A 27,915-nucleotide genomic window follows, 5' to 3' on the forward strand; every position below is an offset into this window, starting at 1 on the left:
AGTAAGACACCCAAGCTTCTGTCCCCTCCCACAGAGAAGCAAATCAAAGTTATGGTATCTGTGGATACTATAAAACATTGTGCCTCTCATATCATTGTACCTATTTACTCATCAACAACTGCAAAAAGCAAAAGTCTAGTTTCAAGCCATCCAGTTTTCTTATTTTTACATTTCATGTGTCACCTTTCTATTTCTCACTTTATGCCCCTCCCAAGGGCTGATCCTATCTCTCTCAGCAAACAGGACATTTGAGCATATATTATGAGCTGGATGCTTTCATATATTATTTCAGTTAATCCTCAGAATAATCAGTATCTTCATTTTACATAGAAATAATAGCATAATGGCAATACCCACTGAGCACAATGGTAGCTACCTTATATATGCCATGGGTAATCCTCCCTAAAAGCTGCTGCAGTAATTTATATTCCCATTTTGCAGATGAAGAAACTAAGGTTCGGCAAAAAAATGGTAGGGGACCAGTTTCTGTCCAGCCTCAAAGCATTCTGAGGTTGGGCCAAGCCAGACAAGGGACCCACCCTTGGAATAATACCTGAGGGAGAGAACATCAATGGTTTGGGTATAAAAATTTATTATACATAAAGAACATTACCACTAACAAATGCAGACAGACTAGGATACCATGGTATTGAATGGAGGATAGCTAATTCTTTGGAAAGTGGACAGGTTTAGGTGGCTTCCGGCTTCAAGCCACCTTGATTGGTCAGTTAGATGGGAGGGCACATGCCAAACACCACAGGGCACCAGGGCATCAAGCAATTGCTCTGGGTGTCCACACTGCCTTCCCTGCCTGATCTGGGGCTTTCAAGAATGGCATACCCAGAAGCTAGCAACTGAATTAAAGGGGCTCCCCTAAGGTGGCTCAAGCTTGTCTTTGAAGTCACGGCAACACCATGTTAAGCAATATGTTTAATTGGGTGATTTCCACAAACTATACACGAAGTTTCTAACCATCACAATTCAGTGAAGTACAAAACATTAAGTTACTGGCTGTGGGAAGAGAAGGCAGCACCAATGGGTGGCACCTTCCAATCTGGTTGTTCTAGGAGTGGGGGTAGGGGAAGGTCTTTTGTTAACCAAGCCCCTCATTTCGATGTACAAAAGAATTACTCTGATCAATAATAAATTGTATTGAAAACAAAATGGGCTAAAAAGCAAATACTACTCTATGTTGGGGTGGAAGTGGGAGGAAAGAATGAGTCCTTCAAAGCAGGAAGGGAGACGGCTGGAGGAAGGTTCTGTGGCTGTGATCCTAGAAGGTCACTCACGCTGCTCCATTTTTACTTTTGGTGGTCTCAGGAAGGTCCGATTTTTCTTCTCTTTCTTCCCCTTTGTATTTGCTTGGAAGTTTCGCCAGCTGTCCACACGACCATCTCGACTTTCCTAAGCACAAAGAAGCATGAGGTGAGGAGACCAGCTAACAAGAAGAAGGACCGGAACCTGCCCTACCATCCACCAACCCTCCTGTGATCCAGCCCAGGTCAGCCCTCCGGAATAATCCAAGAGTAGGAGAGCAGGGCTTTTCTCCCACACCCAAAGGCCTAGGCAAGTGTCACAGCACCCCTAGAAAGCAGGATGTGATGCAGGTTGAAAAAGGAGAACAAAATTAATAATACTCACCACATCAACTAGGCCCCATTTATTGTGGACCTCTGGGCTAGACGTTTAGCATGTTATTTCTAATTTTCACAAAGAGCTGGCTATGGTGTATAAAGCCACCAGCATTTCACAAATGATGACAGGCTCAGAGAAGTTACATCATTTTCTCAAAGCCATACAGCTAACCAGCAGTACAGGCACTTTTTCCACTATACCTTTTTGCAACCCCCCCAAACGTGGATGGCTGATCCAAAGCCAGTATAATGCCTAGCCAGTTGTGCCTCAGAGGGCCACTAGGATCTCCACCTTGATAAAGGGGCCTCTTCATATTCTCTCTTTTCATACATGCAGTGAGACAAAACAAAGATAATTCTCTGGTTAGTCAACCCCTACCCTGAGTCCTAAATCCTACATAAGATCAAATGTTGCTACAATCCAGAAATTGGCCAAGCATCTAAAGGATATAACCAGGATCTCAAAGAAAAGTCAAATTCAAAAGCTGGCTGGGCGCGGTGGCTCACGCCTGTAATCCTAGCACTCTGGGAGGCCGAGGCGGGAGGACTGCGCCAGATCAGGAGTTCGAAACTAGCCTGAGCAAGAGTGAGACCCTGTCTCTACTATAAATAGAAAGAAATTAATTGGCCAACTAATATATATAGAAAAAAAATTAGCTGGGCATGGTGGCACATGCCTGTAGTCCCAGCTACTTGGGAGGCTGAGTCCCAGCTGAGCAATCTCCTGGATTGCTTGAGCCCAGGAGATTGAGGTTGCTGTGAGCTAGGCTGACACCATGGCACTCACTCTAGCCTGGGCAACAAAGTGAGACTCCATCTCAAAAAAAACAAACAAACAAACAACAAAAAGCTATAAGTCTCTCTGTAGGCAGGACACAGGGGTCAAAAGAACCCCAGTTGCTACTAACAGACCCTCAAGTAGGGTGCTACTCCTATGTTTGCCCCCTAAATTAAACGTGCAATCCATTTTTCTTTTATTTTATTTTTAGAGAATGGGTCTCAGTCTGTCACACAGGCTAGAGTGCAGTGGCACAATCATAGCTCACTGCAGCCTCGAACTCCTTGGCTCCAGCGATTTTCCAGCCTCAGCCTCCCAAGTAGCTGGGAACAGGTGTGTGCCAATACACCTGGCTAATTGCAATCCATTTTTCTTGAGCCCACTTGGCAGCTATGGCTACCACAATCTCTCAAAATCCTTCCAGGGATCCTCACTGCACTTACCATGGCTGCAGAAGCTTCTAGGAGGCTGAGCCAGGAACAGATTCATTCTCCACAGCTCCCACTCTCCCCTACATAGCCCATTTCCCTCTGACTGCCTGCCCCACTCAATCCTCTGAATGCCACAGGAACCATGTTTCCTTATTCTGGAAAAACAATCTCTAGTCACCTTAGAAATTTACCTCAAAGTTTTTCTGCCACTCTCTTTCTCGTTTGGCTTTTTCTTGAGCTTCAATCTCTTCTTCCCTTTGTCGTTTCCTAGGAGGAAAACCAGACCATAGTATTTATAGAATACTCATACACTGTGTTAACCATACAAGTTAAGGCATCTCCCAACAGAAGCACACATACATAGTAAATCAATTCCCTAAAAATCTATAACTATGGCTGTCTGGAAAGGGCTCAAATCCCTTTGTGTCTCTTTTTAAAACATGCAAATGAGGGCCGGGCGCAGTGGCTCATGCCCGTAATCTTAGCACTCTGGGAAGCCGAGGTGCGTGGATCGCTCAAGGCCAGGTGTTCGAAACCAGCCTGAGCAAGATCGACACCCCATCTCTACTAAAAATAGAAAAAAATCAATTGGACAACTAGAAATATATAGAAAAAGTTAGCTGGGCATGGTGGTGTGTGCCTGTTGTCCCAGGTACTCAGAAGACTGAGGCAGTAGGATTGCTTGAGCCCAGCAGTTTGAGGTTGCTGTGAGCTAGGCTGATGCCGTGGCATTCTAGCCCAGGCAACAGAGTAAGACTCTGACTCAAAAAAAAAAAAAAAAAAAAAAAAATGTGCAGATAAGACTGTGGGCAGAGGTGTGGGGAAAGACATAAATATCTGTTACAGAGATAGATAAATAAGGTAACCAAAGCCCAGTCAACACTAATCTAAGGTTTTGAGCTCAGTCAATGATAAAGCTATGTAGAGAATACAGGCCGCTTTATTTCAACAGAATGACCATTATACTGCAGTTCTTTTTTTTTTGAGACAGAGTCTCACTCTGGTGCCCTGGCTAGAGTGCCGTGGCTTCAGCCTAGCTCACAGCAACCTCAATCTCCTGGGCTCAGGCGATCCTACTGCCTCAGCCTCCCGAGTAGCTGGGACTACAGGCATGCACCACCATGCCCAGCTAATTTTTTCTATATATTTTTAGTTAGCCAATTAATTTCCTTATATTTTTAGTACAGACAGGGTCTCGCTCTTGCTCAGGATGGTTTCAAACTACTGACCTTGAGCGATCCACCCACCTCTGCCTTCCAAAGTGCTAGGATTACAGGCGCCCGGCCTACACAGTACTCTTGATTATAAATAAACTCCCTAAGGACAGGCCTATTCAGTATTTCCCAAAAGTCAAAGAGAAAACTTCTTACCCTTATGATTCAAAAGCTTGACTATTTCAGATAACTATATTAACAGTCTCTTAAGTGATACACTACATAATTCCTTCCTTAGAAAAATCCCCAAAGACCACTGTTAGTTAGTCTGGGTATTTAGATATAGTTTAAATGAATATACTGATATGTACCTTTCATGCATCTCTTTGGCTTCTTTCTCTTTCCTTTTAATTTCCAGCTCAGCAAAGAGTTTCATGGTCTGTTTATATACTGCTTGTTTAAACTATAAAAAAATTAAGAAAAAAATAAATAAAAGTAAATATTTTACCAGCAACTTGAATCTAGTACTTTCAGCTGGAGCCCAAGACAAAGCAAATTAACCCTGAAGGCATTTCAGATCTTCTAGGCAAAAAGAGAAAAAAAAAAAAAAAGACAAAGCAGATTAGAACCCAGCAAGGAAAAAAGACTCTTCAGAGAGAACCACTTAATGCTGCTGCCTCTCTTGGGACATAAACAACACATCCACCTATGAGAACTTTCCATTTTACCATGCAGATAATACAGAGGAATCTGGCTATGGTCGAAATTATCAATAAGAAAAAAAATTCTACCCCCTATCACTACCACGTGAGATTTTTGGAGGGTACTTTCCTCTAAACAATCTCCAAAAATATGAAACTAAAAAAAAAAAAAAGAAATTTGTCCTGAGTACAGGGGCAGGTAGGTTGGGAAGAAAGAAAAAGAGGAAAAAAAAAGAACTTCCAAAAATAACTTTCTTTTTTTTCACAAATATTTTATAATTATCTGCTCTGTGCCAGGCACCGAGCTAGGTACTAGGGATACAAAGTTGCTATCAAGCAGCCCAGTCTCAGGGGTCTATTGACTGTGGCAGAGCTACTAGTTACCCCTCCACTAGAATCATGTATCTCAAGGTATAAAGCCACCCAATATAAAAGCAAATCCCAGGCTTCCCTGTAGGTAGATATGGCCACGTAACTTAAGCTTCAGTCAATAGGATATAGAGAAAAGTTATGTATACAACTTCTGGAATGTTTTTAGAGGGAGCAGGTTTATTCTTTCTTCCTCCTTTCCTCTATTCTGCTGTTTAGTACATGGATGAGGTGAGAAGACATCCTAGACTATGAGGATGGAGGTAACATTCTTATTGGCAGAGCCACAGAAAGGAGTAGACCAAGTCCTTCAATGACACATGGCACAGAGCTGGTACAGTACCAGCCAACTTCCCAAAGGTTATTATTATTATTATTATTTTTTGAGACAAGTCTCGCTTTGTTGCCCAGGCTAGAGTGAGTGTCGTGGTGTCAGCCTAGCTCACAGCAACCTCAATCTCCTGGGCTCAAGCAATCCTTCTGCCTCAGCCTCCCGAGTAGCTGGGACTACAGGCATGCGCCACCATGCCCGGCTAATTTTTTCTATATATATTAGTTGGCCAATTAATTTCTTTCTATTTATAGTAGAGATGGGGTCTCGCTCTTGCTCAGGCTGGTTTCGAACTCCTGACCTCGAGCAATCCACCCGCCTCGGCCTCCCAAAGTGCTAGGATTATAGGCGTGAGCCACTGCGCCCGGCCGTGACCAGCTTTTAATTTTTTACTTTCAAGAGTTCCTTTCCCTAAGTCCTCCTTTAAGAGTAAAAAAAAAATAGAGTTCTTAAAAACAGAGGTTACATTCTTATTCTACCTTAAAACTTTTTCCTCCAGATATAAAGTATTTTAAATATACATATAAGTACAAAACATAATCCATCATGCAGATTTAATAGGGCCTATATTCTAAAATCAGACAGTGGAGCAAAGAGTGATACATGGAAAAAAAGGGAAATAAAGGAGCCCTCAAATTTCCATGACTTCTTTTCAATACTGCTATCCACCAGGCGCTGCACAGTGAAAGCAATGCTGACAACCCTCGATCCCTAGAAAAGACAAACATTTAAGTGGTGAAGGAGCCTGTAATGGACATTTCAATATCTCTAAAAGCTCCAAACTCTTCTGGGTTGACAGATACTGGCGATTCTTAATTTTTTATATGTTTCTGCTTTTATCAAATTTTCTATCATTAGCATGTGCTCTTTTATAATCAGGGGGAAAAAACTCAAAAAAGTTAAGGTTCTTAATTAAGGAGGACCAAGGAGAATTTGTAAAAGTCTTCAGAAAAGACTGAACAGGCCAATTAAAGGAAAGAGAACATAGGACTGAGAAGAAAATAATAAAATACTGGAACAAAATAACCCAAACTAGGCAGCTAGCAGAAAAGATGACCAAATCATTCTCAAGCATTATTACCACACTGAAGATGGGACCATCTGCTGTTACCAAAATCACTGAAGCAAGAAGTTGTAAGGACATTTCCCTGCAAGACAGCTTCTCCTCTATAAATCTTTAAAAAACAAGGTAAGTACACAATAAGATTTAAGATGACTTTAATAAATTTTTCAGGCTAGTGAGGCAATCCAATATTTAAAAGCATCTCTCTTAACCATTCTCCACTAAATAACTCACTGGATTAACCAATGCTCTCCATTTCCTCTGTAAAACATTACCTGGGCTAGCACTCTGGGAGGGGAGGCCAAGGCAGGAGGTTCATTTAAGGTTAGGAGTTTAAGACCAGACTGAACAAGAGCCGAGACCCCATATCTACTAAGAATAGAAAAATGAGCTGGGCATGGTGGCATGCACCTGTAGTCCCCAGCTACTCAGGAGGCTGATGCAGGAGAATCACTTGAGCCCAGGAGTTTGAGGTTACTGTGAGCTAGGCTGACACCATGGCACTCTAGCCCAGGTGACAGAGCGAGACTCCATCTCCAAAAAAAAAAAAATTACCTGGGGCACGATAAGCACTTATAACTAGCAGACAGTTGTCTCTTTACCAGGTGTTAGTTCTCAAAGTTGGGTATGCCAATTGTAATCAATATTGTAGTTGTTATTTAAAAATCACAGAAATTGATGAATGTGGTTATAAAAAATAAATGCTTATTTCTTTGAAAGATTCAATAAACAGGAGTCCATAAATTGACTACTGTTGAATTAGCTATAGGTGAGACATCTGGAAAAGACTGAAAAAGGAATCATAAATATGTAGAATTTTGCTCTTGGTTTGTACCTAAGTTTTCAATATACTTCAAAAGAAACTAAAAGTAGAAACTATAGATAATACTTTGTGTGTGTGGCTTGTAAAATAGTCAACTGTGAATTCCAATCAGCAGAAGTTCACTCAAAGAAAAAAATATAGCCCTATATCAAAAAAGGGTGAATAAAAAAGAAAAAGGCTGAATGAATATACATTTACACATTTTAAGTTAAAATAAAATGTTTATAGTAGATTTTCATCATTCTTTTGGCTTCTCCCTCTTTAACCCACCAATTGGTAGTCCCAATCACACAAGATAAGGTACCTTTTCCCATATTTAACTCACCAACTCAGGATCATCCTCCTCTACAATTGTAGGTTTTCCTTCCTTCTTTAATTGTTTTTTTCGCTCTTTCACCTAAAAAGAATTTTTTTCATCAAAAGATGAGCACCCATAGTTTGAGAATATCCAGTGAGCTGTACACACACATGTGTACCTTCCCCTAGGTATAAGTATAACAAAAAGTTTGCATTAAGAAAAAGAGCCTCTCCCCGCCTTTCCCCCTCAGAGCAGCAATGCAATCAAGGAAAACTAGGAACCACAGGTCCTTTCTCTAACTTAATCTAAAATCCAGTCTACCAGGAAGGATAAAATGGGACCAGCAGAGTGTTGTCCCCTACTCATCAGATCCTAGCCAAATCCAAAGAGCCTCTGATGAACTGAACAGGTTCACCACTTATCTTTCTTAGCTTGTGGTTGCATGCTTATGGCAAAAATTATATAACTTGTTAAGTTTTAGGAGAAGCTACAGAATTTGTGGTATTCCATCTAAGAAGTGTTTTTCTTGCATTTCTACACTGAATTCTTGATCATTTTCACTGTGAAACTTAAAACAATAATTTTCATATCCTATTAACAGATGTTTTTATCACTTTGGCCAAAAAATTTTAAATATAACTATTCATACAAGAATGACACTACTCTATTAAATAACCAGTCTATTAGTCTATTAAGGAATGACTTCCTTACAGGCAAAAGACAGACAGAGGGTAGCTATAATGATTTAAGATGAAAATGTCAGGCATTTTTTCTTTTCTCTTCTCATTTTTATCAGGATTGGGCCTACAAATGCTGTTTCCAACACAGGACCAGCAGGGCATGGTTATGGCCCTCTGTCTCCTCTTTTTATTCATTTTCCTAATCTGCACTGGATACATGATTATTACTTGTTATAAAGTTTGGTTTCAGATTACAACATTCTTCAAACATTCATCCACATTCACTCCCAATTGAAACAGCTCTTATAAACGGCCTCAAGATACTTGCCCAAGCAAGTAAAAAATTAAAACAAAGACCCTTCTTAACATTTACCATCATTAGGAGATATATATAATGCCTCCAAGAGCAAAAAAAAAAAAAGGCCAGCTGAATTTCTTTCAATTGAGTCCTTCCCAACCCTGTTATTAATATAAACATATACCTCCTCCTATTTCTAAAAAAATGTACTCATATCCCCTCGCTAGCCTTTATCAAGCCCTTGTTCCAAACCCTCTATAGGGACAAGAATAAAAATCAAGCGTCAAGAGTTATCATGGCTGCTCCACTTTTCCACTCTCAGAATGGGGTAACATGGCCAACATGTGAAAAGAGGGCAAAAACACTATACAAGACTGGCAAAAAAGGTGGTAGGAGCAGTGTCCTCCTAGCTATTCCTCATCCTGAGCACTTCTCTTAGGGGTGAATTATAGCTTTAGGCATACATTATTCATGACCACCACAGCAAAGTGGTAGAGATCACATAAGTTGCCATAAGTTATGCCAGTAGGCATTACCATGTTGACATTTGCCCTCCTACAAGGTGCCCAAGGCTTGCTGATACTTCCTATAAACACAGCAGCACTATAAATACTTACAGTGTGTTCCACGTATTCTTTTCCTGCCTGAATTACATCCAGGGCCCTCTTCTTTTGCTCCTGATCCAGTAGCAACTTGTAAGCTTTGTCCACAGCTAATGCAAAACATTGAAATTAACTGTTTCTGCAAACACCCTCTGAAAGTCTGAACTATACTCAGGCAGTGTAAATGAACTTGTGTCGTCTAAAAGCATTCCCTATTTTGTTAATTATTTACTGCTGTTAAACTAATTTTTTAAAAAACATACAGCTATAGCAGTAACTTTCCTTGAGAGCCTTGGAAAAATTTAAGTACACACTCAAGGCTAAAAACACCACATCTAGATTTAATTCATTGATAAAATATTTCCAATATTCTTTATGTTCAAAGAAAAAACGATCCTATGCAATAGTAGTCTTTGTTAGCACACAAAAGTTTTAACACAGTGAAGTTAAGGCCTACTTCTTAAACAGCAACATTCTGCTTTGGAATGACAATTGTTCTACTGAAAACCACAGCCTCTTGGTGACCAGAAAACAAAAACTATAACATTCTTTCTTGATCTAGGAAAAGGAACAGTTAGTCCCTATCATGGACAATACATTACTCAGAAGCAGGTAAATTTACAAATACCTTCAAAAGCCTTTTGTGCTCTGTCAGCATCATCTTGATTTTTGTCAGGATGCACCAATATGGATAACTACAATAAGAGAAAAGTTAGATTTGTCAATAAGAGAAACATTTAGTAACTCTTGGCCCGCAGTCTCTTTACAACCAAAAGCTCTAAGGTACTATGGCAAAAAAAGACTCTTAGGAAAAAGCATTTTTTAAAAAAAACTGAAAGTTATTAATCTCATAAAATGCCCCAAAATAGTGGTCTTTTAACAAAATTCAAGCATCAAAAGGTAAATGCACAACTGAGGAATATCTCAGGTTTTAATCACAATGTTGAAAATAAACAGAAGCCTAGCATTATGAAGATGTTGTAATAATTTGGGGGAGGAGAGAGTTTGAAAAGTATCAAGTTCCTATTATGGGCCAGGTGCAGGGGCTCATACCTGTAATCCTAGCACTTTGGCAGGCCAAGGTGGGAAGATGGCTTGAACCAGGAGTTTGAGACCAGCCTAAACAACATAGCAAGACTCTGTCTCCACAAAAAATTTAAAAATTTAGCCAGGTGAGGTGGAACATGTCTATAGTCCCAGCTACTCAGGAGGCTGAGGCAGGAGGATCACTTGAGCCCAGGAGTTTGAGGTTGCAATGAACTATGATACCAGTGCAGTATAACCTAGGTGACAGAGCAAGACCTGTCTCAAAAAAAAATTAAAAAGTTCCTATTATGTTCCTTATACAGGTTGAGAATCCCTAATCCAAAAATCCAAAATCACAACAAACTCTCAACTTTTTGAGTGCCAATATGATGCTCTAAGGAAATGCCTATTGGAGCATTTTGAATTTTCTAGGGATGTCCAACCAGTATATATTCTGTAAATATTCTAAAATCTGATAACTTCTAGTCCCAAGCATTTGGGATAAGAGATACTTAACCTGTATTGAACACTAAGGGAGATAAAGCAGGAATGAGACATCATCTCCTTCCTCAACTTCTAACATAAAGCACTGTTTCTCAATTCTGGCTATGCTCCAACCCTGTGAGGCTTTTCAAAAATAGGTCTATTTTTCTATCCTGAGACCTTCTTAATCAGTCTCTGGCTTCTGTACTTTGTAAACCTCTACTAGTCTGGGTGTCAGAAGATGGCAAGGAATTAGGGTTAATTTTTAGGTGTGATAAGTAGTTATGAAAGAAAATATCCTTTTTTATTGGGGGGGGTATATGCTGAAGTATTTGGGGGTAAAGCATCATGGTGTTTGCAATTTACTTATGATTCAGCCAAAAATATATAGTTAATGAAATGAACTAAAGTGTATGGATATTCACTGGTCTTTTTTTTTTTAGACAGTGTTTCACTCTGTCACCCTGGGTAAAGCACAGTAGCGTCACTGTAGCTCATTGCAACCTCAAATTCCTGGGCTCAAGCAATTCTCCGGCCTCAGAATCCCAAGAAGCTGGGACTATAGACGAACACCACAATGCCCAGCTAATTTTTTCTATTTTTAGTAGAGACTAATATTTCTATTTTTAGTAGAGAAGGGATCTCAGGCTTGTCTTGAACTCCTAAGCTCAAGCAATCCTGCCGCCTCGGCCTCCGAGAGTACTAGGATTACAGGCAAGAGCCACTTCACTTGGCCTTCATTTTTAAATATAAATATATTATCATAGAAAAGTTAAAAACAAAACAAAACAAAAAACCTTCACAGGTGAGTTTTTCAGACATCATGGTTAAAACTACTGACATACTGCCATTGACAGACAGAAACCAACTAGTTGGAACAGAGGGAATTGTGTTGTGGGATGATAACAAATGGGAATCTAATGCTAAATTCAGCATTACTGGAACCATAATCTTGGGTTTTAATATTTACTCAATCACTTACTAGCTTAGACCTGGAGCATTTACCTTATGTCTTGTCTCAGTTTCCTGTTCTGTAAATGGGACAATACTAGGTACCTATATCTAACGAGGGTGTTGTAAGGATGACATGAAATAATGTAAGTAATTAGCATACTGTTTAACCTACTTTAATAGCATATAATGAGGACATACTATGAGCCAAGACTTCTTCTAAGTGCTTTATGTACAATACCTCATTTAAATCCTTATAACAATCTCATGGGGTAGGCAACATTATTACGTACACTTTACAAACACAGTAGCAGGCACAGAAATGTCGAAAGCTCACAATGCTTTTAAGTGGTACAGTAAAGATTTGAACTAAACTCATATAGCTCCAACTCTCATTCTCTTAACTATTAGGCTCTATTAATGACTCATTAAGAACTCTTAACTCTTCTTGAGTTCTTTCTGTAGCTAGATAAAAAGTCATTGGTTTGGTTTTGTTTGTTTTTTTTAAGATGGGCGTCTTACTATGTTGCCTAGGCTGGTCTCAAACTCCTGGTCTCAAGGGACCCTCCACCTCAAACTCGCAAAGTGCTGGGATAACAGGCATGAGCCACAATTCCTGGCCAAAAGTTGTTTTGACTATGGACTTGAATGCTTATTAAATTAGGAAAGACTGCTAATGCATTATATTAGGAAACTTGAAATTTTAGAAAAAGGAAAAAAGCTAAATATAAGTGCAGAGGAGAGCTCAGGAAAGAAAAAAAGCTATAAAGTTATATAATGGGAAATGATTGCGCAGACAAGATAAAAAACATCTTGGCTTCGCAGCAAATCAGAAGATGACTATGAGTCAGCAATATGGGGAAAACTACTGTATTAGAAAAGTAACCACAACACTGGATATTAATAAGTATGTCATGCAGAAGCTGAGAATTGCATTCAGCATTGGTCAGGCCCTATTAAAATATGAAGTACATACAAGATACAAAGAAGTTAAGGAAAGTTTTAAAAAAGACATGAAATAGGCCGGGCACAGTGGCTCACACATATAATCTTAGCACTCTGGGAGGCTGAGGCGGGTGGATAGCTTGAGGTCAGGAATTCGAAACCAGCCTGAGCAAGAGCGAGACCCCATCTCTACTATAAATAGAAAGAAATTAATTGGCCAACTAATATATAAAGAAAAAATTAGCCGGGCATGGTGGTGCATGCCTGTAGTCCCAGCTACTCAGGAGGCTGAGGCAGCAGGATTGCTTGAGCCCAGGAGTTTGAGGTTGCTGTGAGCTATGCCAACGTCATGGCACTCACTCTAGCCTGGGCAACAAAGTGAGACTCTGTCTCAAAAAAAAAAAAGACATGAAAAATACAGAAAATCTGATTTGCAAAGACAGATTACAGAAAGTGTGATTAATCAACTCAGAAAAAAAGGCTGTCCAGGCATGGTGGCTCACACCTGTAATCATGGCACTTTGGGAGGCCTAGGTGAGAGTATAGCCTGAGGTCAGGAGTTGGAGACCAGTCTGAGCAAGAGGAAGACCCTATCTCTACAAAAAAAAAAAAAAAAAAAAAGAAAAGAAAAATTAGCAGGGTGTGATGGTGTGTGCCCGTAGGCAGGCGAATCACTTGAGCCCAGAAATTTGAGGTTGCAGTGAGCTATGATGACATCACTGCATTCTAGCCTAGGCAACAGAGTAAGACACTGTCTCATTAAAAAAAAAAAAAAAAAAAGGCTAAGAGGTTGGTTACTTAGCTGTCAAAACTGGAAGGATTTTTTAAAAGGTTATTATAAAACTTTGTAGTTCAAATTATTCCATATAAGAATGGTCAAGAATCAGAGGTTGTAGATCTTCTTTCCTGGAGAACTTTCAAAAAGCACTCTTTGGTAGACTTCCATGTTGTCCAAGAAAGGGGCCATGTAGCAAGGGCTGGGGGGTAGCCTCTAGAAACTGAGAGTGACCCCATGCCAATAGCCAGTGAGAAAATGGACACTCAGTAATTAAACCCAAGGAACTGAATTCTGCCAACAACCCAAATGAATTTGGAAGAATAATTTGAGCCCTCTTGTCCTAGGTTAAAGGCCCAGCTGACACCTTGATATCAGCCTCATGATATGTGAGCAAAAAACCTACCTAACCTGCATCTCTTGACTCTTGGCCCACAAAAATAAGGAGGTAATAAATTTGTGCTATTTTAAGCCAAAAAAAAAAAAAAAAAGCACTCTTTATATTAACCTAGGTATCTCTTAGGTATTCATTATTCATTGAAGTTGGCAAAAGATAAAATTATTGAGGAATGGAGTATTGAAAAAGTGTTATGAATCATTTAACATGTTCTCTCCTAGAAGCCAGGGGATTTGGTAAGTATGATTCCATATAAGCTCTACTATTCTATCTTGTACTTCTCTCTCTTAACTAAGGGGCTGGAGAGATTCTATTTGGATATAAAATTCATTCTATTCACAGTCAAACTTTAGTCATTAAATTATTTCAGATTTTATGTTACTATGAGTTTTTTCAAAGAACAGTTACACAGCCTTAAGTTCAAAAAAAAGGTTTAATTGTGGCCCAAAAGTACCTAACAAGTCATAACAGCAAGTGCTAAGAGAATCAAGTGCTTCATACACTTTTTTTTTTTTAGACAGAGTCTCACTCTGTTGCCCACAGGCTAGAGTGCCATGGTGTCGGCCTAGCTCACAGCAACCTCAAACTCCTTGGGCTCAAGCGATCCTTCTGCCTCAGCTTCTCGAGTAGCTGGGACAACAGGCATGTGCCACCATGCCCAGCTAATTTTTTCTAATATGTTTTTACTTGTCCAATTAATTTCTTTCTATATTTAATAGAGATAGGAGTCTCGCTCTTGCTCAGACTGGTTTCCAACTCCTGACCTGGAGAGATCCGCCCGCCTCAGCCTCCCAGAGTGCTAGGATTACAGGCGTGAGCCACTGCGCCCGGCCTTTCATATACTTTTAAAAGGTTCAAACTGCATCTAATAGAGGGAAATATTTAATAGTACTGTACCTGCCGAAATCTCTTCTTTATTTCTTCATCTGTGACTTCAGGATCTATCTGAAGAACCTGGAAGAACCAAAACCAAAACTGTAAAGGAGTTTAAAAGAATTTATATTTAAGAGGTGCCCAACAATTATATATGTTATAATCAATATCTAGAACACTGGCTGGCACACAGTTCTAAAAACTGCTCAAGAAACATGAATGACCAAATCAGTAACAGAATAACAGCTATATTGTCTTAGGGATCTCAATTAACATGATGCTTATTTTCTCTCCACTTGAAAAATAATAATTTATTTTACACCGAGACACCATGATAAAATTCTGCATTTCTCCTTTATTCATTAAGAAAAATCCCACCCTACCTCCCTTATCTTTGCAAGCGTAGAGAAAGCATACCAACTGAACACAGAAAAAATTCAGCCAGCTACCTGATTTACAACTCAATTCAGAAATGGACACTTATAATTTACACAGCCCAGTGGTTTTCAAGCCAGAGTGAACATCAGAATCACCTGTGACAGCAATGCCTAGGATCCATTCCAGGAAAGTCTGATTCCAACCCAATGGAATGAGGGTGGGGCCAAATGGCAGGAACATCTGTATTTTTTGAGCAACATTGCTTTAAATAAATAAATTAATCACTCTTCTCCAACTTTGGGTATCTTGCTATTGACATTCCTCACCAAGGATTCTGACTCCATCACCAAAAACATTTATTTATCCAAACATTTATATAGTAACTACTACCTACTGAACACACTGCTATGTACTATCAGAAATGCAAAGATAAATAAGTAGGGGAAATATATTTTTTAAATTACAATTTTAGTGCTTTTTTTTTTTGAGACAGAGTCTCACTTTGTTGCCCAGGCTAGAGTGAGTGCCGTGGCATCAGCCTAGCTCACAGCAACCTCAAACTCCTGGGCTGAAGCAATCCTCCTGCCTCAGCCTCCTGAGTAGCTGGGACTACAGGCATGCACCACCATGCCCGGCTAATTTTTTCTATATATGTAGTAGTTGGCCAATCAATTTCTTTCTATTTATAGTAGAGATGGGGTCTCGCTCTTGCTCAGGCTGGTTTCGAACCCCTGACCTCAAGCAATCCGCCTGCCTGGGCCTCCCAAAGTGCTAGGATTATAGGCGTGAGCCACCGCGCCCGGCTTTAGTGCTTTTTTAACAAGGGAATGTTATAAGATACACAATTAAGCAGCTGATTCCATAGTGCAGTCTATGGATTCAATATAGCAACTATTGTTTATGTGGCATTCAAACCCAGAAAAAGGTACTGAAAGGGCAGAGGGCAAGAAGGATATATTAGAAACAGAAGAGACTGGGCTTGGTGGCTCATTCCTATAATCTCAGCACTTTTGGAGGCTGAGGCGGGATGAATGCTTGAAGCCAGGAGTTCAAAACCAGCCTGAGCAACACAATGAGACCCTGTCTCTACAGAAAATTTTTTTAAATTAGCCAGGCGTGGTGGCACACACCTGTAGTCTTAGCTACTCAGAAGGCTGAAACAGAAGGATCACTGGAGCCCAAGAGTTTGAGGCTGCAGAAAACTATGATCACTCCATTGCACTCCAGCCTGGGGGACAGAGCCAGACCCTGTCTCAGGAAAAAAGGAAAACAAATACAGAAGAGCAGGCCCCATTTCAGTCTGACTGAATCAGAACCAACATTTACAAGATCCCCAGGTGATCTGTATCACATTAACATTTGAGAAGGATTGGTAAAAAATGAGGACAAAGGTTAGATATAAGTACATTTCAAAGTATCGGTTAATAAAGGGTGAAAAGAGAAAAAAATTACGTTTTGAAATGAAAAATATCATACCAGAGAAATAAAAACTGAAAAATAATCTGCCAAGTTTAGTCTAATGCTTACAAAGCCTTAGAAAAACCTAGCAATAAGTAATGTCAGGATTTATAACAAGCTTTCAAAACATTCCACCTATACCTTCACTGGTAGGCAATGAAGCAGAATAACCGCTGCATTCAACAGACTTTTGAAGGTTATGATTCAAACATACACATTCTCAAATACTAGGCATATAACTGGGGTGAGGAAGAAGGAAGAACAACCACTTTAAAGTGAAAATTTTCAAGAGTCAGCGCGTCACCTGCCCATACCTTCCCAAGGAGAAAGGAACTTGTAATCACTCAATAGGAAGAGCAAAGTCATACAAGATTTACAGATGAGGTCCAGTAACAGTACATATAAAAATACTAAGAGAAGAACCATGCATTCTGAAGAAAAGGAACTTATTGGGGCAAACTAAAGTCCAACAAACCCCAGGTGTCCAAAATGAATAGAGTAACGATGGAAATCCTCCCATCTTCACAGAAAAGCCTCTGATAAAGTTATAGCTTAGAACTAATTATGACAAATAAATTCATAAACCTTGATTGGTCCCTTTTTAAAAAAATAAATGTTATTACATATATTTGAGATTTACAATATGATGTTATAGGATACATATAGATAGTAAAATGGTTACTACAGTGGTTCACGAGTTTTAAAAAATACAATAGCTATAAAGGAGATTTGGGGGATAATTAGGGCATTTGAGTGTGGACAGTATGCTGGATGATTTTATTTAATTAGTGTTTTTCCTATGTGTGGTAACGGTGCTGTGGTTACATTAAAGAGTGTTCTTGTTTTGAGGAGATTTATGCTAAATATTTAGGCATAAAGTGTCACAATGTCTACAGCTTTCACATGGTTTGGCAAAAAGGAAGGGGATATTTATATATACAAACACACATACACACCTCAAAAGTTATTTTTCCAAGAGTTATATCAAATGTGCACCAATAAATTGCACCAAATATTCACTGAGTACCTTCAAAGCTATCCATCCAATACTGTGCTCACCACTTGTCTTAGTCTGTTTTGTGTTGCTATAACAATACTACAGATAGGTAGTTTATAAAGAAAAGAAATTTATTTCTTACAGTTCTGGAGACTGGGAAGTCCAAGGCTAAGGGGTCCACATCAGGTGAGGGCCTTCTTGCTGAGTTATCCCATGGTGGATAGTGAAAGGACAAAAGAGCGAGAGCAAGAGGAGGCCAAACTCGCTTTTATAACTAGCCCACTCTTGAGATAACTAACCCACCCAGAGACAATGACATTAATCTATTCATGAAGGCAGAGCCCTCACAAACTAATCACCTCTTATTAGGCCCCACTCCCAACACTGTTGCACTGGGATTAAGTTTCCAACATATGAACTTTGGGGAATACACTCAAACCACAGCAGTACTGTTCTCATGGAATTTAAGGCCCAGTACACAAGGGACAGTAATTAAGTAATTCTGACAAAAATGATAGATGCCACATTACCAATATGGCTCTAAGAAAGCACACAGGTCTATTCAGATTCTTGGAAAGTTTTTCTGAACTTCTGTGTCTCAAGCTTTGGGGATACAGCAATGAGACCCACAGTCTTGGACCTCAAAGAGCTAATCAGTCACCACACAGAAACAAAAATGCTTAACTGTGGCATTCAGATAAGTTCCTGAACTCAAATAAACTATAACATTAGTCTCCTTTAGGATCTTCTGCTTGTAATAGGAATCAAGTCTTAAGTAGCACCCGAACTCTCTCACCTATTAATAATGTTCAAGTTCCAGAGTCCTGTGAGATAAATCCCTTTCTTTCCAAGGTGCTGAACAAGATAAACAGAAAAAGTCTGTGGTGCTGCCTACTGGGGTCTTACAAGTTAAATCAAGAGGAAGATAAACAAGGCAGAATTAAACAGGGAGCACAGTTCATCTAAACTTTAGGAAGGAAGTGGGGGAGGGCCCTTAACCTAAGAATAAATGTAGAATGCATAAGAAAGATGCTTGCATTAGGGCTAACAGAAATGTGTCCAGACTGGGAGCTGCAGAGATGGCAGGAAAGAAACACATCACACACACACACACACACACACACACACACACACACACACACACACTCACTCACTCTCTGCACAAAATGCTCCCTGGGTAAGAATTCCTGTAATAAGACCCCTCAGACTCCCAATCTAATTTCTCCTTTTTCTAACTGCTGCTCAGTAAAGTAGTATATGGGAAGATTTCAAATTCAATTGATAGGGCCGGGCGCGGTGGCTCACGCCTGTAATCCTAGCACTCTGGGAGGCCGAGGTGGGCAGACTGCTCGAGTTCAGGAGTTCGAAACCAGCCTGAGCAAGAGTGAGACCCCGTCTCTACTATAAACAGAAAGAAATTAATTGGCCAACTAAAAATATATATACAAAAAATTAGCCGGGCATGGTGGTGCATGCCTGTAGTCCCAGCTACTCGGGAGGCTGAGGCAGGAGGATCGCTTGAGTCTGAGGCTGCTGTGAGCTAGGCTGACACCACGGCACTCACTCTAGCCTGTGCAACAAAGCAAGACTCTGTCTCAAAAAAAAAAGCAATTTTGTAAGAAGATAATGACACTCACACATTTAAAGTGGCTGGCACATTTATATGAAGCAAAAAAGACAGAAGTTCTAAAGGACAGTCATGAAGTCCTGCCCACTCAAATACAACCTCATACCTTCCAAAGTGTGCAACCTCACCGTACTGTCAAACATTCAAACACACTTCCTATAGTTAGGATAGGTGCTATGGTGCATTGAGTTCCACTCCCAGAACCACATAAAATAGTAGGGTACTAAAATTCTGGCCTTCATACTGATCCCCAACAAACTGTTACCTATCATCAACCAGGAAACACTAATTAATCAAATAAGTTATATGGTCACATGACCCCTTTTCATGGTACTATGCTCAATTTAAACATATAGTTAAATAGAAAAAACATACCATCAAATTCTTTATCACCTCTTCCAAAAATCATCTTCTCCTCTGCTCTCCCCAAAATCATATTAAAAGTACTGTTGAATATTTGTACAACCATGTTCATAGCATCCTACTCACAATAGCTAAACCACAGAGCAACTCAAGTGTCCATCAAAACAGATGAATGGATAAGTAACGTGGTATATCCAGAATATCATTCAGCTGTATAAAGGAAGGAAATTCTGCAATATGCTACAACATGGATGAACCTTAAGGACCTTGTGCTAAATTAAATAAGCCATTCCCAAAAAGACAAATACTGTATGATTCCTCTTAGATGAGGCACTTAGTCAAAAATCATAGAGACAGAAAGTAGAATGGTGGTTACCAGGGGCTGGGAGGACGGAGGAATGGGGAGTTATTGTTTAATGAGTATAGAGTTTCAGTTTTACAAGATGAAAAGAGTTATGGATGTGGATGTTAGTAATGGCTGGACAACATTATGAGTATATTTAAAACCACTGAACTATATACTTAAAAATGCTAAATTTTACATGTATTTTGCCACAATTTAAAAATTAAAAAAAAAAGCACTCTACTTCGAGCTTTTCATCTCCCCCTTCCTTTCCTGAGCAATGTCATCCAAATCCATTAAGTGGGGCCAGGCAAAGTAGACATCCGCCCTGGGTGAGAGTCATATGGCTCAAAGCAGTGTCAGAGTCCACTAGGGATAAAGAAGAGGGTGACCACACAGGGAGTGGTGACTGACTAGTCACAGGTTACTGGAGCCCAATTGGGGTGAAAAAGGGCATTCACATAGGACAGCCTGACATGGAGTACAAAGTAGGCTGATAGGGCATTCCCATAGACAGGCAGCCTGGCAGAAGACATAAGAACCTCTGCAGGATGAGGATGACAACACAAGAGGGTAGCCTGGTACAGAGTATCAGAGCCCAAGAGGGTCATGGAAGACATCCCTGTAGAAGCACAGCCCAACATGAGGTGTTTGAGAGCAAGCAGGGTAAGGAAGGTGTCCACAAGGTAAGGTGGCCTGACATAGGGTACAGGAACCCAACCAAGGACATTCTCAAAAAGGGGTAGCCAAGCACAGGATGTAGAAACCTGAGTATGGTGAGGAGAGTGTCCATGTAGGAGGGCATCCAATAGTGGAAGGTAGCCCAATACAAGGTTTCAGAGCCCAAGCAGGGTAGAAAGAGCATTTGCGTAAGTTATGGCTTGGCACAGGGAGTTGGAACCTAAGCAGAGTGAAGAGGACCTCCACATAGGGGACTGGAGTCAGGGCCCAAGTAAGATGAGGGAGGTGTCTGTAGAAAAAGGTAGCCTGATAGAGAATGTCAAAGCCAGAGCAGAGTAGGGAAGCCACCTTCTCAGTAGGGAGGATCAGTGTGGGATACTGAAGACCAAGAGTGGTGAAAAGAGCCCCCAGGGAGTGGAAGACAGACAGAGAGCCAAAGAAGGTTGAGGAACATACCCACATGGAAGGGTGACCTGGCAAGGGAGTTTATGAGAAGGGTTTCTACATAGTGAGGCAGCCTGGTGCTGGTGTCAGAGTAAAGTGGGGCCAAGGAGGGCATTCATAGAGGGAAGGAATGGCAATAGGAGATTAGCTGCATACAAAGCTATGAATTAAGTAAATGTAGGTATTAAAGATAGTGGGAGCCAGGTTTCTCACTACTAGAGAAGGGAACTATGAACATAGAAAACTAGAATACATCCTGTGGTATTGGACTGAAACTGGATGTAAACATGTGTGTACACACACATATATACATACTCCTTAGGTCTATCTTCCAACAAGGTCTGGGAACAGTGACATCCCAATAACAATGAGTCCACCTAAATCTTGATTTCTCTGTACTATTCTTCACTAAAAGGAACCAGGGCTCATTAGTGAAATGGTTAATTCCAAGCTGGGTCAGGAAAAGCACAAGAGTGCCTAGTCTTCAAAGAATCATGAAGACATATGAAAAAGATACAGGAACTAGACTGAAGTAATCTACTGAGCATCAAAATAAATACTATCAAATTATAACCCACTGACTAAAATACAAAACTTCAAGTCCATACTGACAAATAAAAGAACTGAAACTTTAATAAAGACAAAGATATTTACATAGTTTCAAAGTACCTCCCCATGAAATAACTATTAATTATGAAGAGTTAGTAAAAAGTAGCTTCATAAAGAAACCTGGAAGACACCTCTTTTTTTTTTTTTTTTTGAGACAGAGTCTTGCTTTGTTGCCCAGGCTAGAGTGAGTGCCGTGGCGTCAGTCTAGCTCACAGCAACCTCAAACTCCTGGGTTCAAGCGATTCGTCTGCCTCAGCCTCCCAAGTAGCTGGGACTAGAGGCATGCGTCACCATGCCCGGCTAATTTTTTCTATATATATTAGTTGGCCAATTAATTTCTTTCTGTTTATAGTAGAGACGGGGTCTCACTCTTGCTCAGGCTGGTTTCTAACTCCTGACCTCGAGCAATCTGCCTGCCTCAGCCTCCCAGAGTGCTAGGATTACATGTGTGAGCCACCATACCCGGCCGACACCTCTTTAATTAAGTGATCTAGTTAACATCATTAGTAATGAGATAAATCAAAATAACCTACCACATGATAGGTGGCAAACAGAAAAATGCAACATGACTTTTGTGGTATTCCTGCCAATGTTGCATAAACCGAATCTAGTATGAGGAAACATCAGACAAACTCAAATTGGGGCACATTCTACAAAATAACTCATCTGTAATGCTCAGAAATATCAAAGTCATGAAAATTAAGGAAGACTGAGGAACCATTCCAGACTAAAGACGACTAAAGAAACATGACAACTAAATGTAACAGATTCTGGAATGGCTCCTTTCACTATAAAAGGCAATATAGTAGTAGCTGTCCTCCCAGCTTTCAGTTTTTATTTTTTTTAATTTTTTTGTAGAGACAGGGTCTTGCTCTGTTACCCAGGCTGACCTTAAACTCCTGGTCTCAGGTGATTCTCCCACTTGGGCCTCCCATGACCACTCTGTTTTCAAATAAAAGAGTTTTGAGTGTAAAAAGTTAGGCATGGCTATTTCTCTTAGGTGGAATTATACATGAGTATTTATTCTTAGTTTTTCTATATTTCACATTTTTATAAGATATATGATTTACATATAATCAGGAAAAATTTAAAGTTACAAAATTAAGAAAATGTAAAAAGTGTCTCTCTCTAAAATCTTGTGACCTTTGTTTTGTTGTTGTTGGGTTTTCACATTTTTTTATTGCAGTGAAATAAATACAAGTAGTTTAAATCAAGGATCCTATATTTATCAGGACTAGCTACCCCTTCACTTCTGAAATTAAATCCTTATATATTTGGGTTACTAAAAGATAACAGAATATTTGACAGGGCAAAGACCATCTCAATTTCCATGCAAGAGATTGAGATAATCAAAAAAAAATAGACCATCTCATTTTCCTTCACATGCTATCTCTCTGCTCAATTAACACATTACCTGCCACACTAGAAAAAAAATTTTTCCTTGGGGCCACGGTATTTTAATACAAAAATTGAATAAAAACTTCAAAAACAAAATGATCCTTTTTAATTTAATGAAAAATTTATTTTTGTATTGTTTTCTGTGCATGAGTTATATTCAACTTGAAAAATAGCTCACTCAGGCCCCAAGGTAAAAAGACATTTAAGTTACATATGCTTCCCAAGGCCCCAGGCTCAAAACTACCATGGGTTAAATACAATTCACATGGCAGTTAATGTGTTAAACCACCCAAGTTCAAAGACAACCTACATACAGGTTAAGTATCCCTAACTCAAAACTCCAAAATCCAAAGTCTGAAACTTTTTCTTAATTCTACCTATCATACAAATTAAGTATGTGTTCCAACATAAGTATGCTGCAGCTATGCAAAGCTCCCCCATCACAAAGGCCATAGCAACATCAATCAGCTCACCTCAAATGGGTTCAAATTGAAGTAAGAGGAACCAGGACGGGTCAATCTTTCAATTTGATTCTTGGATGTTAGAACCGAGTCTCTCTTCTCTATTTGTTTCACCTAAAATTATGAAAATTAAAAACTTCATTAATAAAGCTCAATAATAAACTTAACTGTCTACATTAACACAATACTCACTGCCACGTTCAGCAAACATGTGTGTCTACCATGTGCAAGATATTTCGCTAGACACTTTGAAGAATGATTATAGCAGCTACCATTTATTGAATTTTAATAATATAAAAACTTTACATGTATTTATTAACCTCAACAACACTATATCCCCATCACAATACTATTATCCCCATTTCACAGATAAGAAAACTGAAGCTTAGCGAGATTAACTCTTGTTCCCAATTATACAACTTGTAAGCCAGAATTTTAACCCCAAGAGTTTAACTCCAGAGCAGTCATCAAGAGGATTCAAAGATAAATAAGTCACAGTCTTCAAAGAGCTTCCATTTTAATGATGGAAGATGTACTTGTGTGTAGTTACACTTCATTTCCACGTTTTTACTTCAAGAAAGGAAAAACACAAGCATTCTGAAACATAAACTATGAGCAGCATCATAGTGTTAACTATAATGATCAAATAACTCCACCTTCCTAACTCTAACAGACTTAGAAAAATCCCTGACCTGGAGACAATGACAAGGAGAACAAATACCAGGCAATCCCAGGAAAACATCCTTGGTGCCACTGTCAGAGTTGGAATGCTACTTGAAATGAATCTCTGGTATGCTATATACCATCTTTATTCCTATGGTCAAAAAAAGGTTGGAAAGAATTTCATTAACATAAAACGTCACTCCTTCCCAGCATCTTCCCTCTTCACTTTCTAAAACAGCATGACCACTCCCCTCATACTCTCTTTTTCCTAAACTTAGTTTGCCTCATAACATTTATCCACTACTTGACACTATATAGTATATGTGTTTGTTTAGAGTTTATCCTTCTCTATAGAATGCAAGCTCTACGAAAACAAGTTTTTTTTTTTCTCTGTTGTTCACTACCATATCCCCAGTACCTAAATAGCACACTAGTACATGTCATGTGCTCAATAAACATTGGTTAAATGGTGACTGAACGCCGGGCACAGTGGCTCACACCTGTAATCCTAGCACTCTAAGAGGCCCAAGACAGGAGGACTGCTCAAGATCAAGAGTTCAAGACCAGCCTGAGCAAGGTGGACGAGACTCGTCTCTACTAAAAATTAGCCAGGCGTGGTGGTGAGCACCTGTAGTCCCAGCTACTTGGGAGGATGAGACAGAAGGATTGCTTGAGCCCAGGAGTTTAAGGCTGCTGTGAGCTAGGCTGATGACATGGCACTCTACTCAAGGCAACAGAGTGAGACTCTGTAGCCAAAAAAAAAAAGAAGAAGAAAGAAAGAAAGAAATGACACAAGGATTCTTCCTTAGATACTTTCTTACTTTCTCCCACCCAATTCAAACTAATATTGCTATTTGTTTTTAAAACTAAAAGACAGTAAGTGAAACAAGTTCCACTATAATTGATGAGTAGTCATCAGAAGCCAATAAACTGGTACCAGAGCATCAATACTTTCAAGTAAATTAGGCATTTCAAAAGGACAGAGTATAAAAGATATGCTAAATTCTCGTTTTTAAATGTAATACTTTGGTGAAACTACAGTGTAACAAATACAAGATACAATACTACTGTTACAAATACAAGAGATAAAAAGATGAATGTGACATGGTCCTTAACTCTGAGTAGCCTGCTGGAGAGTAATTCCATTCCTCAAATCCATGCCAATCTAAAGAGGTCCCATCGTCAGCCTTGTTTAACTTGGCTGAAGCAGATGCTTCTGCTTTATCTTTTATGAAACCCTTCCTTATACATTAATTCCTTTAATCCTCATGAAAACTCTTGTTTTATTATTAACGCTCTCGTTTTGTAGACGTAGAAACTGAAGATCTGCAAAACTATTGTCTTGAAAGAATTCAATCCCAGTCAGCTTAACTGCCTTGAAAGAATTCAATCCGAGATTCTCTGACTCCAAATGACATGCTTTTTCATGTATTCATTCACTCAAAAAATATTTACTGAGGCCGGGCGCTGTGGCTCACGCCTGTAATCCTAGCTCTTGGGAGGCCGAGGCGGGTGGATTGCTCAAGGTCAGGAGTTCAAAACCAGCCTGAGCAAGAGCGAGACCCTGTCTCTACTATAAATAGAAAGAAATTAATTGGCCAACTGATATATATATATAAAAATTAGCCGGGCATGGTGGCGCATGCCTGTAGTCCCAGCTACCCGGGAGGCTGAGGCAGAAGGATCACTCGAGCCCAGGAGTTTGAGGTTGCTGTGAGCTAGGCTGACGCCACGGCACTCACTCTAGCCTGGGCAACAAAGTGAGACTCTGTCTCAAAAAAAAAAAAAAAAAATATTTACTGGAAGCCAAGGCGGGTGGATGGTTCAAGGTCAAGAGTTTGAAACCAGCCTGAGCAAGAGCGAGACCCCGTCTCTACTAAAAATAGAAAGAAATTAATCAGACAACTAAAAATATGTAGAAAAAATTAGCTGGGCATGGTGACGCATGCCTGTAGTCCCAGCTACTCAGGAGGCTGAGGCAGGAGGATCACTTGAGCCCAGGAGTTAGTTTGAGGTTGCTGTGAACTAGGCTGACGCCATGGCACTCTAGCCCAGGCAACAAAGTGAGACTCTGCCTCAAAAAAAAAAAAGAAAAAAAAAAAATATTTACTGAGCATCCACAATATACTAGGAGTCGGAGATGCGACAGTAAACGAGGCTGAGACCAAGCTTGCCCTTATTCTAACAAAACAGCACGCTGTTAGCAGTTCTAAGACCCCAAACAATTTGCCCGGTGTGGTGGCAAAAGCCTGTAATCCTAGCTACTCAGGAGGCTGACGAAAAAGGATTGCTTGAGCCCAGGAGTTGGAGGCTGCAGTGAGGTATGATAGCGCCACTGCACTCCAGCCTAAGTGACACAGACCCTGTCTCAAAAACAAAAGGCACAACAACAACAACAAAAAATCCCCAAACTATTTCACCTCTCTAAACCTCACGTTTGTCAAGTGTATAACGAATGCAATATGCCTACTTGGCATGATGCACAGTGCCTCCCATTCGTGAATAGCAGAAATAACCACTAACACAACTAACTGCAGAGGACTATGAAAAGAGAACGTTTTGGGGGCCAAAACGACTAAGTCACCCCCAGGAAGTGCCCAGCCTCTCTGCCAGCCCCGGACTCTGCGGACTTGGGGCACTCCTCCCGCGCCCAGGCACTTCGTTGGCCACACTCGCTGCCTCCCTCCATCCGTCGGACACCGACCCCTCTTCGGTTGCCCGGAGTTCTCCCAGCAGTTATCAGTGAGGGAGACACACACACACCCACAGACCCCCGCCACACCGAAGGCCGGACCGGAGGAGGCGCTCAACGGTCCAGGCCTTCGCCACTGCTTTCGCCCACTGGGAAAGTAGGCCCAATCGTGGTCGCCCGGGTGCCACTAATCCTCACTCTGTGTTCACCTCACTGTAGAAGGTCATAAATGCATCCTCTGTGCTGCCTCCGCCACCCGAAGTCCCGCTTTCTCCTGAAGCCGCCATTTCCCCGGCCAGCCACCACGTGACCCTTCTGCGCAGGCGCTCCGTCACGTGCTTCCTAGCTTAGAGGTCCCCCTCTCTAGCCCCGCCCCCTCCTGAGCTACCCTTAAAGGGCTCCCTGCTCAGACAGACGCTTAACCTAGACTGATTGTTTTATTAAAATGAAATACATATTGGCCTGCCCGGTGGCTCACGCCTGTAATCCTGGCACTGTGAGAGGCTGAGGCGGGAGGATCGCTCAAGGTAAGGAGTTCGAAACCAGCCTGAGCGAGACCCCCCGTCTCTCTACTATAAATAGAAAGAAATTAGCCTAACAACTAAAAATAGAAAAAATTAGCCGAGCATGGTGGCACATGCCTATAGTCCCAGCTACTCGGGAGGCTGAAGCAGGAGGATTGCTTGAGCCCAGGAGTTTGAGGTTGCTGTGAGCTAAGTTGACACCATAGCACTCTAGCCCCAGCCACACAGTGAGACTCTGTCTCTAAATAAATAATTAAAGTAAACAATTTAGTTGCCTTTAGTACATTCACAAAGTCGTGCAACCACCACCTCTATCTAGTTCCAAAATAGTTTCATCATGTCAAAAGAAGACCTGATAGGCCACCCAGTGGCTCACGCCTGTAATACTAACACTCTGGGAGGCCAAAGCAGAAGGATCAGTTGTTCAAGACCAAACTGAGTAAGAGAGAGACCCAGTCTCTACTAAAGAAATTAGCGGGCGTGTTGGCACATGCCTGTAGTCCCAGCTACTTGGGTGGCTGAGGCAAGAGGATTGCTGCAGCCCAGGAGTTTGAGGTTGCTGTGAGCTAGGCTGATGCCCCAGCCCAGCACTCTAGCCCTGAGCAAGACTCTGTCTCAAAAAAAAAGGAAAGAAAGAAGAAAAAGACCTGGTACCTGTTAAGTAC

General features: G+C 40.5%; 1 protein-coding gene across 2 annotated transcripts; it reads right to left on the reverse strand.

Moving 5' to 3' along the window:
- Positions 1-575: 575 nt before the first annotated feature.
- On the reverse strand, positions 576-27,057 carry DNAJC8 (DnaJ heat shock protein family (Hsp40) member C8). Of its 2 annotated transcripts, XM_012750741.3 has the most exons (9): positions 26,936-27,057; positions 23,384-23,485; positions 14,637-14,693; positions 9,791-9,857; positions 9,178-9,272; positions 7,610-7,681; positions 4,369-4,460; positions 3,035-3,110; positions 576-1,404 (listed from the first exon to the last, which is right to left on the reverse strand). In XM_012750741.3, the coding sequence occupies exons 1-9, from the start codon at positions 27,011-27,013 to the stop codon at positions 1,282-1,284; spliced, it is 762 nt and encodes a 253-aa protein (XP_012606195.1). In that variant the 5' UTR covers positions 27,014-27,057; the 3' UTR covers positions 576-1,281. The 2 variants fall into 2 exon arrangements, with proteins under 2 accessions (XP_012606195.1, XP_075851817.1); XM_075995702.1 differs by lacking the exon at positions 23,384-23,485.
- Between the last annotated feature and the right edge of the window lie 858 nt (positions 27,058-27,915).

This window comes from Microcebus murinus, chromosome 2 (genome assembly GCF_040939455.1).
Source record: "Microcebus murinus isolate Inina chromosome 2, M.murinus_Inina_mat1.0, whole genome shotgun sequence".
Taxonomy (NCBI): Eukaryota; Metazoa; Chordata; class Mammalia; order Primates; family Cheirogaleidae; genus Microcebus; species Microcebus murinus.